At 50.0% G+C, this 13,322-nt stretch overlaps 1 protein-coding gene across 1 annotated transcript in view; it reads left to right on the forward strand.

Moving 5' to 3' along the window:
- ABCA13 (ATP binding cassette subfamily A member 13) overlaps positions 1–13,322 on the forward strand; it is a 366,745-nt gene that overhangs the window by 337,156 nt on the left and 16,267 nt on the right. The window contains exon 58 of the mRNA XM_042977198.1: positions 1,772–1,864. Within this exon, the coding sequence (XP_042833132.1) occupies positions 1,772–1,864 (93 nt within the window). The remainder of the gene's footprint in view (positions 1–1,771; positions 1,865–13,322) is intronic.

Genomic DNA, 13,322 nt, shown 5'->3' on the forward strand with positions numbered 1-13,322 from the left:
TCTCTGACCCTCCCCCATTCATGCTCTGTCTCTCTCTGTCTCAAAAGTAAATAAACGTTAAAAAAATTAAAATAAATAAATAAATAAATGAACTTTAATATATACTGAATGTATCCACCCTCACGCATTGCGTTTGTTGTAGTTTTGTTTTTACTTCTTTTTGAGTTTATTTATTTTAAGAGAGAGAGACTGCAAGCAGGGAAGGACAGAGGGAGAGGGAGAGAGAGAGAATCCCAAGCAGGCTTAGATCATGACCTGAGCCGAAACCAAGAGTTGGATGCTTAACCCACTGAGCCACCCAGTTTCCCCTTAAATTTTTTTTTTAAGTTTATTTTGTTGTAGTTTTTTTTTTTTTAATGTTCGTTGGCTGTGTTTTGACAGACTTATTAGAAGTTTGCACTTCTGCATTGTCAACTACCAAGCATTTTCTTTCATAGTCTCTTCCGTCGCTGATGCTTAGAAGGAATGTTCCCATCCGCTTTTGTGTTTAAGATGTGACTGTTTAGTTCTGCACAGCCTTTCTTCTTCCAATGATCTGCCTTGTAACTCCTAAGCCTGTTGCCTTCCTTGAATTATCTGAGCCTTAGAACAAATGTTAAATATCTTCTGGAGCAACTCTTATCATTCTTCTTGTTCACAGTTTTTCTACCTCTCACTAAATAATTTTGAAGGTATGCTTAATAATTTTGAAGGTATGCTTTATAATTTTGATTGGCATTATACTATAACCTTATTATAATTTATTTTATTTTCTATATAATTATAATAACTGTATTACAAGTTACAAATCTTTATTACATATTTTATACCAAGATAATGTTATATAATATCACAAACCAAATTATAGCTGCAAATTACAATGTGATTTGTTATATTTTATTTTATATATTATAGTAAAATAGAATTCACATATATATTTTATATAAAATTCATTTATTACATTTATATTCATGTACCTATCATGTTTTATATTTATACTGACATATACTAAGACTATTTTATGTTGCAATAATTTTTATATCACAGTAATATTCATTTATAATAATTTCCTTTATCTAAAATATATTCACTTTTTTCTTTTTCTTGACACATCCTTTTATTGATTCAAGATTTCATTTAGGTTCATTAGTAGATCTTATTGCTTTTTTTTTCATAAAACTTGCACATTTTCTGTGAAGGTCACTTGGATTTAGTTTATATTTTCTTACTATTGCAACAGTTTCTCTCCTAATAACCATTGTTCCTGGGATTTTGAAATACTGCTAAGTTTTGGTTAATTGTGTCATTGGTTATCTAAATAAAACATCCATTTTATTTTATTTTATTTTATTATTTTATTTTATTTTATTTATTTTATTTATTTTATTTTATTTATTTCATTTTTTTTCTTTCTTTTCTTTTCTTTTCTTTTCTTTTCTTTTCTTTTCTTTTCTTTTCTTAATGTTTATTTATTTGTGAGAGGGGAGGAGCAGAGAAAGGGAGACAAAGAATCCGAAGCAGGCTCCAGGCTCGAGCTGCCAGCACAGAGCCCCACATGGGGCTCGAACTCACAAACCGTGAGATCATGACCTGAGCCGAAGTCGGACCCTCAACCGACTGAGTCACGCTGGCGCCCCAAAACACGCATTTTAAAAGTGCTCATTGAGGGTTTCTTGAGGTGGTATGTAGAAAATTCACGAACAGCAGCAGTGTTTTTGTCTACGTGTTGCTTGGGTGGTTTGCTGCCTGGAGGATGCACTTGCTCATGCCCTTCTCGTCCTGTCCCCCCCAGCATGGAGGAATGCCAGGCCCTGTGCACGAGACTGGCCATAATGGTCAACGGCAGCTTCCGGTGCCTTGGCTCCCCTCAGCACCTTAAAAGCAGGTATGTTGTACGTGTGTGTGTACGTGTAGGTCCTCGTCCGTTCACTGCGTGAGGCGGTCACAACCGGTGATGCTTTCGAGCCAGAGTGGCCCAGCCCCTCCCGCAGAGGAAGGAGACGGGGGCCTGGGGAGATGAGGGGCCTACGGGCCACCGACCGCGGCTGCAGCTCCCACGTGGAGCCCAGCCATCCTCCCACCACGTTCACGGGCTTCTTCCGGGAGGACAGGCACTCTCAAAGTGACCGTCAGGATGAAAAGAGGAGAAAGTGTGTCCTCGCCAGTGCAGAATACTTCACACAGAGGTTGTCCGCCCCTGTAGCCCCCGTCCGGGGAGGGTGGGGGGCCTGTGTCACCTGCCAGCCGCTGTGCTGTTGGAAAGTCCTCCGCGGATTCAGGACGGGAGACCAGGGTTGTTGTGGTCGATTTTCGTCCTCTCCGTGGACTTTGCGGAATCTTCATGATGTTGCTGTCAGTTCCTACGAGCAGTTTTGCATCCTAGTCCCCCGGTTTTTGCATTCAGTATCCCCCAAGCTGTTTCCACAGTTTCGAATTTCCTCTTAACTCGCCGTCTAATCTGGTGTATCTGATCCAGAATAATTTTTTAATATGTTGATAAATCTCTTTCCGCTTTCATTTTATTCAGTTTTTTGAAGCTGGAATTTGCAAGCCGAGATTTGCTAAGTAAACAGTCGTATATATTAAGGTGAAGTATTTTTATTTCGTGGAGAAAGTATCAGCGAATGCTTGGTTCTCTGGCCTGGGGAGCGAACACGCCTTTTCCGGTGGCTCAGAGTCGGGCGCCGTGGGGACAGCCAGCCTCGCTGCCGCGTGAGGCTCAGGGTCAGCCGCTGGTCAGACCGAGCCTGCTGGATGGAAACTGTTCTCAATATGCAGTCTGCTCATTTTTAATAAGTGTCATCAAAAGAAAAATAATCTTTCACACTCCCTCACCTTTATGAATGCTTACGTAAAGTTTTATAGCCCGTGCCTGATTGCCGGGTGATTTATGTCTGAGCTTCGCGACCTGCCTCTCTCAAGGTGGCTGCCAGAGCCCAGCCCCAGGACGCGCCGAGGCAGAATTAGCCTCCGTGCTGCACAGGCTCCCTCTCTTCTGGTTCCCATTCCGATGTCATGGGAGGTGGTTGAGGGCGGATTGTTAGCAATGTGGACTGTAGAATGACACACGGCAAGAAGCAGCTCGCGGGCAATTCACCAAAACACCGAACTTTGATACGTTGCAAAGCATAATTTGTCATGTTGGTATTTTCTTGCAACCCATAAACCGATTACCTCTGTTTCCGTAATATGAGATAAAAAGTAAAGGGTTAATTGCGCCATGGACCCAGGACTCCCAGCCTGTGTGCCAGCCGCAGGCCCTGTGGCCAGGAAAGCTGCATGGAGGGCGTCTGTGGACTGTGTCCACTCTGTGCACAGCCCATGGGCACGCAGATATGACACCAGTCCTCGGCTTGCGGCCCTGTTGTCCCCGATTCAGCATGTGATTTCGCCCCGGGGGTCTGAGATCTCTGCCCTGTGATTAGAGATTCAGGTTGTGCCCAGTTCCTGCAGAGCCCGATGCTGTGTGCCAGGTGCCGCTGGGCACATGCAGCCTCAGGCAGTCTGTCCGAGTGTCCCCGGCTGGGGACGGGTCGCTGCGAGGCCAGGCAAGCGTGCAGCACGTGGAGGGGAGCCTAGCTCAGGCCACGTGCGTTCTGCGGAGAAGCTGATACTTTGGAGCTGCAGGGGGAGCGGGAGGAGGGTGGGGAGCGGGAGGAGACGGGGTTCGGGGAGGCCCTTCTGCGGTGGTTGTCGTGAGGGATCATCGGGAAACCCAGAACACGCCCACGGAGGTGCGTGTTACCCTCAGTGAGTGTGAGAGTCGCCTCAGAGGTGCTCCCCTCCCCCCAGCAGGTGCTTGGGGACCCAAGGGGAGGAGCCTGGGCCGTCCTGTGATTTGGGACTGAGGACATTTGAAAAGAGTGAGGAGAGAATGAGGGCAGGGCAGGGGTGAGGGAGGCCCTGGGGAAAAGGGTGAGGAGGTAACTTGGGATAAGCTGGTTTTGGGATTGGGGCGGGGGGATGGGGGGACCAGCCGAGTGGGGGTTAGGACTGGGAGCGGAAGGGTTTCCCGGTGGGGATGCAGGGGTGGGTGCGCCGGGTTGGCTCGGGCTGGGAGGTGTCCGCCCGATGGGGTACCTGAGGCCAGGAGCTGAGGAGGCGAGGGGAGGGCGGGGCCTCGGGAACTTGCCCTGCACCCCAAGGGCAGGGGAGACACCTGCCCCCGCCTCCCACGTGCACTGGCTCCTGGAGCGGCCCCGCCCTGAATTCGGTCTTCGGCCCCCAGCACTCCTCTCCCTGTGCCGCACCGAGGTCTCTCTTCTTTGGCTGTTCTCCCCCGCAGGGGACTAAGCCCTGGTCTAGATCATCCCGCGCGCTGGGTCACGTGGTGGGTCACGGTGTCAGGAGAGATCGAGGCTGTAGAGCGTGCTAGGCGCCAGTTCGAAGTGCATGGAGCACATTAAGTAGTTAGCTCCTCGTGACAGTGCCCTGGGGTGGCTAGTTATCACCCCCTTTTGCAGCTATAGAAAACGTACTCAGAGAAAGATTGAGGGTGTTCCTGGCTGGTGAGCGGAGGAGCTGGGATTTGAACCGGGGTGTTCTGGTTTCCTTTGTTCTGTGGTGCGTGTGTGTTCTCATGACACCCCCATTCAGTACCCGGAGCTGGGGTCCCAGTGCAGCCGGTGAGACTCCTGAGCCACAGGCTCCAAGGGCAAGCGTCCCGCCTCCCCACTCCTCAGGTGCACATCCCTGGGGCCACACGGATGTGTGCCGTGTGCCTGTGTCTACACCGCCAACGCTCTCCTGTTGACCTTCCCCTGGGCACTCTTCACCTCCTCCGTTCTCAGCGCGACCCTGTCACCCCACTCGTAAAGTGCGAGGTCTCTGAGATGAGAGAAGCTGCCTGTCAGCCCCTTGGCCAGCCCCTCAGCGTGGCCTCACAAACTACTATTCATTCATCATCCTTCTCTTCCTGTGTTTCTGGTTCTGGGAAGGAAATTTGCTTATCAATCTGTCTTCTGTTTGGCAATCATATGATCTCTTTTCCTTCGGAGACCTTCCTCCAGGGATTTTTTTTTTTTCTTCTCGGATGTCTTTGATCTTCTGTACCAGTTATGAGCTCTGTCTTTCAGTTAGGAACAGAACATCAGACACACTGATGTAAGCACATCCACTGACTTAAGTGTATTCATTTTTTATATGTAGTAAAAGTCCAGAAGTACCTGGTATTGGCACTGGTTCAGTGGCTCACGTCTTTATGGTTTTCTTGGTCCCAGAATGGCTGCTGCAGCTCCATCCATCACACCCTTGTTCTAGGCAACAAGAGGAAGCAGGGAAAGGCGAGAGGGGACACCTGCTCTTATGTTTTGTCAGTCGCCCTGGTTACTGGGAAGCCTGAGAAGTGTAGAATTTAGCTGGGCATTTTGCCACTTAAATCAACTTAGATTTCTGTTAAGGAACAACGCAAGGAAGTGGATGTTGGGTGGCTGTCTACAGTCTCTCGTGCTGCTGACTGAATTCTTTCCTCAGTTGACGGTAGGTCATTAGGTCGGACAGTCTGTGTTCTGGGGCTTCCATTGCGGGAGGGACTGTCCTATGATAAGGAGTAGATAAAATTTATAAGTTTATGTGTGAGCCATAATCGTGTGTGCACACGCATGGATGAATGTGTGCATGTGTGCATACCAAGGAGAGCAGAAGCAGAGTGGAGGTCACCTGATGGCCGGGACCAGTTGACAGCAGCCTCTGTGGGCACCGAGATGCCATCCCCGGGGAATTGGGGACGCATTCCCAGGTTCTCTCCATGGCAGAACTGGAGCACATCCTGAGAGTCAACAGGCTGTGGGCATGTTCACGACCCACCTGCAGGGAACCCGTAAGGCCTGCGTGTTGCACCTGTTTGCTTTCCCCTGCCCTGGGAGCAGCTACAGCAGAGAGTTTAAGTCTGAGTATCAGAGCGGTCCTTCCCGGGGAAGGAAAACAAATCATGCTTCTGAAGCACAGAGGTGATAGTTTGAAGAACGCCGGACCAATTTCTTGGTGGGGAGGGAGGATGGGGCTGTTCATGCATTGAAACCAAGCAAAAGCAAAACTCTAGAAATGAAGAAAATCCTTAAGATTATGAGAACTTTTTTTTAACATTTATTTATTTTTGAGACACAGAGAGACAGAGCATGAACAGGGGAGGGTCAGAGAGAGGGAGACACAGAATCTGAAACAGGCTCCAGGCTCTGAGCTGTCAGCACAGAGCTCGATGTGGGGCTCGAACTCACAGCCCTCACGGACCGCGAGATCATGACCTGAGCTGAAGTCGGCCGCTCAACCGACTGAGCCACCCAGGCGCCCCGATTATGAGAACTTTTATTTTCTTGAGTTGTCCAACATGAAAGCTTTAGGAATCAGAAATAATAATGGGATGAACTCTGAAGGCTGCTCTCATCAATGTGTTATATAGTCATTTTATTCAGGATATAGAGAGTACTCTGGAGGATTTGTCTCTAGATTTTTTTTAAAAGTTTTATTTATATTGAGAGAGGGGGAGAGAGAGAGAGAGAGAGAGAGCGAGTGAGCGTGCACAAGCAAGGGAGGGGCAGAGAGAATCCCAAGCAGGCTATGGGCTGTCAGGACAGAGCCCGACTTGGGGCTCAATCTCACAAACCGTGAGATCATGGACCCTAGTTGAAACCAAAGCTGGATGCTTAACTGACTGAGCCACCCAGGCGCCCTCGAAGATTTTCCTCAAAGAAATGGAAAACAGTATCGTGATGTTTGAGCTCTCCCGCTACAACTCCTTGGGTAGCTGAAAATTAACACATCACCTTATCTGACACCATAGGCTTCAGCGTGGCAACTTTGATTTAATACTTCTTGGAAACATCGCCTGAATGTCAAAGCTTAGATTAAGATGACATCACCAAATAATAGACTGGCTCATTTCAAAATGAAGTAGGTAATTCAATAGGTTTATGTCACTTTCACAAATGGGGAAGGAGGCCTGTATGCGAGCCCATACGAGGCTTTCTGCCATGATGTGCGGCTGCTGAATTCTGTTCTGCATTTTGCTTTGTTTCAAAGCATCACGTAATTCATCCGCTTCTACTCACCACTGAATTAACTGTCTTTGCCAGTAATGGCTCTTTGAAGAGAAAGAAGCTGGCTGGCTTTCGCCTGCTCAGCGTGCGCTCCCAGGCTGCTTCGTGTCATTTGTCACTCTGCTTGCTTTCCCGGCATCGCGTTACATGAACACGATCCCTGTTCCTCTGACGCTCCTGCTGGGAGGACTTTGGATGCTCTGACGCCCTTCCTGGGAAGGGCTTCCGAGCCCCTAGTTGTCCTTGTGCTGGACGTTTCGGTTGGATGCGTCTGGTCTGGGAAATTCAGATCACGAGCCGATGTCGCCCAGGGGGGTCACTTTCCCAATGGGGACACTCTGCTTTCACTTTCTAATATGTTCCGTTAAGAACACACAGACAGGGGCGCCTGGGTGGCGCAGTCGGTTAAGCGTCCGACTTCAGCCAGGTCACGATCTCGCGGTCCGTGAGTTCGAGCCCCGCGTCAGGCTCTGGGCTGATGGCTCGGAGCCTGGAGCCTGTTTCTGATTCTGTGTCTCCCTCTCTCTCTGCCCCTCCCCCATTCATGCTCTGTCTCTCTCTGTCCCAAAAACAAATAAAAAACGTTGAAAAAAAAAATTAAAAAAAAAAAAAAAAAAAAAAAAAAAGAACACACAGACAGTGAAGGTGGGAATTGGAAGTGTTCTTGGGGACACTCAAGGTCACATCCTGACTCCTGGTCGTTCATGCACGCTGGCCACATGCATGTCTTACAGGAGACGACAGAGGCGTGGTCCCTCGGTCGGTGAGCTTGCTCTAGGTCAGACTGACACACACATAAGTGTAGATGCAGCACGATGTGGAAATTGTCCTAGGACTAGTGAAGAGGCCGCTTGGGGTGCAGCTCGGTGTGAGTAATCAAATGCTAGAGGGAGTTTCTGTAGCGACAGGGTTTTGAACAGTCACGACCCCTGCCAGACGTGCTAAACACTCACAAATCAAAAGTTGTGTAAGTGCCACGGGAAGGTTTCCAGGTGGGAGTGAGGAGGAGATGGAATGTCCGTTTCGTGACAGAGGAGGCATCCCTCCCAGGTCGCCCCCCAGCAGCTACTCGATGGTGAGCGCCTTCCTGCCGACAGAGGAGGGATGGAGAGAGATGATGCGGGTCATGTTTGGAACAGCTTGACTCTGATACAGGGTACAATGGGGTGCAGGTCAAAAAGTGGGCCGTACGTATGGACACCATCTTTGGGGTAGTTTTAATTCCAGGGTAAAAGAATGAGGCAACAGGGGCGCCTAGGTGGGTCAGTCCATTAAGCGTCTGACTTGATTTCTGCTCAGGTCATGATCTCTTGGTTTGTGAGATTGAGCCCCGAGTTGGGCTCTGTGCTGACAGCTTGGAGCCTGCTTGGGATTCCCTCTCTCTCTCTCTCTCTCTCTCTCTCTCTCTCTCTCTCTCTCCATTCTTCCCTCCTTCTTCCCTCCTTCCTTCTCCTCGCTCCCCTGCTCCTCCCCTGCTCACACTCTCTTTCTCAAAAATAAATAAACTTAAAAAAATGAGACGAAAAAGGAAAGGAACAAGAGACGGGAACCCAAGTGGGCACTTTGGGGCTGTTTTTGTTTTCTAAACAAAAGGGATGGAAATGAGCTGTGGGCGGCTGGTGACGGGGCGTGTGGCGTAGGTGGCATGGCCGAGAACAAAGGCAGGACTTTGCCACCGACTCTTCTGGGGCTTAGGGAGAGGGGGAGCCGTCGCGATCATTAGCCCTGGAGGATGATGGGGGATGGGAGTGGGGGTGTCCTTAGAGAAATGGAGACCTCGGGGAGGGCCGGGGGCTGAAGAGGGTGTGCTGGTCGTCTGGGGGCCGGTAGCCGGCTGGGCAGGTGTTCGTCGTGCACACGGGCCCCTGGGGTTCCGCCTGCCGCTCTCCACCACGGTGGGAAGCAGGAAAGCAGGAAAGCAGAGCCCCTCGGCACTGATCGTGTTGATAAACGGCCCAGGCTCTCATCCACGGTGCGGGGTCTGTGTGCACCTTACAGGGTGGGTCACTTGCTGTGTGCTCTCTGCGTATTGCCCCCATTTTGTCTTTGTGACGTCCCCACCACCACTGGAGGGAATCTCAGACCCACAAGTGCAGTGTTTGGCCCAGCACACAGTTCCTGCTGGAAGGAGCCAGTTTCAGAGTGTGGTCTTGAGCCCCGCTGGTGCCGTGTCGGCTCACATCACTTGCCTGGGCGAGCCAGCATGGGTGTGCTGGGATGACACAGAAGAGGTGCGGAGCCAGGCCGGTGACAGCATCCCGGGACTTCCAGAAAGGTATTTAACATCTCTGAAAGTTGGTTTCCCCCCCTTACACGGGGACAGTAATGCATAGTTTATAGTCCTTTGGTAAAAGGCAGAGGAAGACCCCAGTCGTGTTCCCACTCGACGGCTGCTTCCTCCTCTTCCACCGAGATCAATGTGTCGCTCATTCCCTCCGGGTTTAAAAAATATTTTTGACGTTTATTCATTTTTGAAAGACAGAGAGACAGAGCACAAGCAGGGGAGGGCCAGAGAGAGAGAGAGAGAGAGAGAGAAATAGACAGAATCCGAAGCAGGCTCCAGGCTCCGAGCTGTCAGCACAGAGCCTGATGTGGGGCTTGAACCCACAGACTGCGAGATCATGACCTGAGCCGAAGTCGGACACCCAACTAACTGAGCCACCCAGGCGCCCCTTTTCCCTCTGTGTTTTAGAGCCGTCCTCACCTCTTCGGGGAGGTCTCCAGGATCTAGTCTGCCCATTCACAGAAGCATAAGATATTAGCTGGCTACACGGCCATTTCCTTGGAAATAATAATGCATTTCCCAGCTCTGAAGACTGCTGCAGGTGACCAAAGAGATACAGCAGGAGAAGGGTCTGCAACTTTAAGGGTGTGGATTTGTGTGTGTGTGGTGGTGGTGGGGGGGAGTGACATCGTTTTTTGTGCCCCTTCCTCTCTTCCCTCTGAATGCAAACGTGATGGTTAGAGACGAAGCAGCCATCTCGGACCACGAGGCGGCCTCAGCGACAGGCCTGTGAACAGAGCAGAGAGACCGAATGAGCCAGACGGCTGCCTTATCCACTCTGAGTTGGCCACTGTCAGACTTTAAACCTGATGTCCCTGCAGCTTTGGAGTTTCTGTCACATACACATGAATCTAAACAGACTAACGCACCCTCTGACCTATTAAACATGATGTTTATTTGTCTACCTGATTGTTTTTAACCTCTTCCCAGTGGACTGGAAGCTCTCTTGAGACTGGACTTTTCTTTATGTTTGTCTCCGGGTGCCTAGTAGTGGGGCCAGAGCCTAGTACGTGACGCCCACTCCGGGTAATTGTTGAACAGAGAACGAGTGAACAAGTGAAGCCCCTGGCACCCGGTGGGCCTGCGCTGAAGGATGAGTCCATCCAGCTCGCTGCCCTGGGGCTCAGGAGAGAAATCAGAGGAGTCTGTGGCGGCTCTCAGGTTCTGCCCGGCATCATGAACCGCTGGACCTGGAGACAGTCATCGGGCCTTTTGATAAAGACTTTCCTTCAGATCCCATCTATCTCCAGGCCGGGTGAAGCCTGCTCTGTCTCAAAACGTCCTGCTTCACCCGTTGGTTGGCTGCCTTTAGACCCAGGGCTCTGTCTTTACTCCCCGTCTCCATTAGCAAGATCCACCAGGCGTGTGATTCAGGCCTAATTGCCGCTGCGGCCTTGGCGGTGAGTTCCCGTCCCCCTTGCGTCTGGACGCCTGGATGCTTCACGCAGCCTCGCTGGCCTGCCAGCCAGTAACGTGCCAGCCGGACAGCAGCGATGTGCCATTTGGAGACTCGGCGGTACCCAGGGGATGGTGAACTCTGATTGTAAATACCCCCGCGGTGCACGGAGCTCAGCCCAGCCAGGGAATGGACTTCTGGTAGGTCCGAACCGTGTTTCAGAATATTTCTCCGAAGAAGACATCCAGACGGCCGACAGACACACGAGAAGATGCTCAAAACACTCATCGTCGGGGAAATGCAAGTCCAAGCCATGATGAGACACCACCCCACACCTGTCAGAGTGGCTGACATTAACAGGAGATGACAGGTGCCGGCCAGGAGGCCGAGGAAGGGGAGGCCTCGTGCACGGTTGGTGGGAACGCAGACTGGTGCGGCCGCTCCGGACGACAGTGTGGAGGGTCCTCGAAAAGCTGGCAGTAGACCCTCCCTGCGGCCCAGCCATCTCACTACCGGGTATTCGCCCAAAGGAAATGAAATTGTCAACTTGAAGGTACCTCCGCCCATGCCGACTGCAGCCCTGTTCACAGCCGCCAACACGTGGAAACCTACGTGGCCACTGGCAGAGGAGCGGATGCTGAGGAAGATGTGGTTCTCTCTCTCTCTCTCTCTCTCTCTCTCTCTCTCTCTCTCTCCCACACACACATGTGCACGCGCGCGTGCGCGCACACACACACACACACACACACACACACGCACTGGAATAGTACTCAGCCATGAAAAAGAGTGAAATCTTATCATTTGTGACAACATGGGTGGACCATAACTAAAATAAGTAAGAGAAAGATAAAAACTGTATGATCTCATTAATACACGGAATCTTGAATGAAAGAGAGAAAGAAAACAAAAGAAATAAGAGGAAGAAAGAAAGAAAGGGAAAGGAAAGGAGAAAGAAAGGAGAAAAGAAAAGAATAAAGAAAAGAGAAAAGAAAAGAAAAGAAAAGAAAAAAGAAAAAAAAGAAAAAGAAAAGAAGGGAGGGAGAAGGAGGATAGGTTATGGATACAGAAGATAAACTGGTGGCTGCCAGAGGCTGGGGGCGAGGAAAGGTGAGCTGGGATTTTTTGGTATTTTTCTTTGGTTTTGTTTTTGTTTAAGTTTTAAAAAAAAACTGTATTTCAGGTTTAAATGATTCCAGATCGGGATTTGAGAGAGGGTTTATTTACTGAGTTCAGTTAGGCTAAAATTTGTGTGTATGCTATGGGCACCTGTATGTGTGTTATAGATATGCGCGTTTGTGTAGTGTGTATGTATGTATGCATGTGGGTGTTTGTATTTGTGTGGTGTGTGTGTGTGTGTGTGTGTGTGTGTGTGTGTGTATGGCATGAGTGTGGTATTACATGTGTGTGTGTGCCTCTGCCTAGTGGTGTGTATATTGTATGTGTCTGTGTAGTGGGGTGTGTGTCTGTGTGTCTGTGTGTGTATTCAAAGAAAATTCTTGAATCCTCAACACTCTTGGTTTCACAGTGTAGAGGTGTTTTACAAATGCGATGAGCCCTGTGCATCAGTAAGACATTTTTACAAATGGAGCAAAACGAACTTCACAAACCACGGTGGCTTCTCGGGTTCTCCGTCATCCTCCCGTGTCTGCAGGCGTCTGTCTGGAGGCGGGCTTCCAGGTGGCCTGGGCTGGGGGGACTCTGCTCCGCTGCGTGTCACCCTCCTTCTGGGATCCGCGTCCAAGGGATGGGGGCGCAAGAACGGAAAGGCCAAACCATACAAGTGTGATTCATATGTCAGGTCTTGTCACACCTGCCACCATCCCTTTAGCCAAACCAAGTCACTTGGTAAAAAAAAGGGAGGAAGGTAGTCGTACCCACTACCCCCGCGTGGAGGACCGTGGTGAGTTACGTGGCCAGGTGTGCACGTGGGGAGGGGAGAGGATAGCTAACCTACCACCACCTCCAGGAATTTTGTGACTGATGTTTTAGACGGTGGCCCGCCTCTTGGCTCTTGACAGCTTCATTAGGGTTTCCTTCACCTGTGCTACCACCCACCCATTAAAGGTGTGCGCACGGATACGTGCCGCCGTCTCCACGGTTCATTTCGGAACATTTTCATCATCTCAAGGAAAAGCCCTGTGCCTTTACCTCTCCCCCTTCTGTGCAACCACCCCTAAGCCCCCGCCAGACTGTGTTCTGTCTCTGTAAATTTGCCCAGTATTGACGCATAAATGGAATTGTATAGCGTATGGTCTTTCGTGACTGGCAGCGTTCACTTGCCAGACGATTTTATGGTTCTTCCATGTTATCAGGGCTCCTCCGTGCCCTCGTGTGGACAAATGATGTGTGTGCTTTGTCCATTGTTGATAGGCTGTGCCATCAGTTGCATCCATCGGTGATGGGTTGGTGCCGCCTTTGGTCTGTTAGGCATAATGTTGCTGTAAACAGAGTTTTTGTGGGACACATCTTTTTATTTGGGGGGATACATACCTTGGAGCAAAGCTGCTGGGTCATATATTGACTCTGTGCCTCACAATTTAAGGAACCATCACGCTATTTTACAAACTGGGTGCACCATTTTGCATTCTTGTCAGTGAACGAGGGTTCCAGTTTCCCCAATGGCTTCACC

Source organism: Panthera tigris, chromosome A2, assembly GCF_018350195.1.
Source record: "Panthera tigris isolate Pti1 chromosome A2, P.tigris_Pti1_mat1.1, whole genome shotgun sequence".
In the NCBI taxonomy this organism is placed as follows: Eukaryota; Metazoa; Chordata; class Mammalia; order Carnivora; family Felidae; genus Panthera; species Panthera tigris.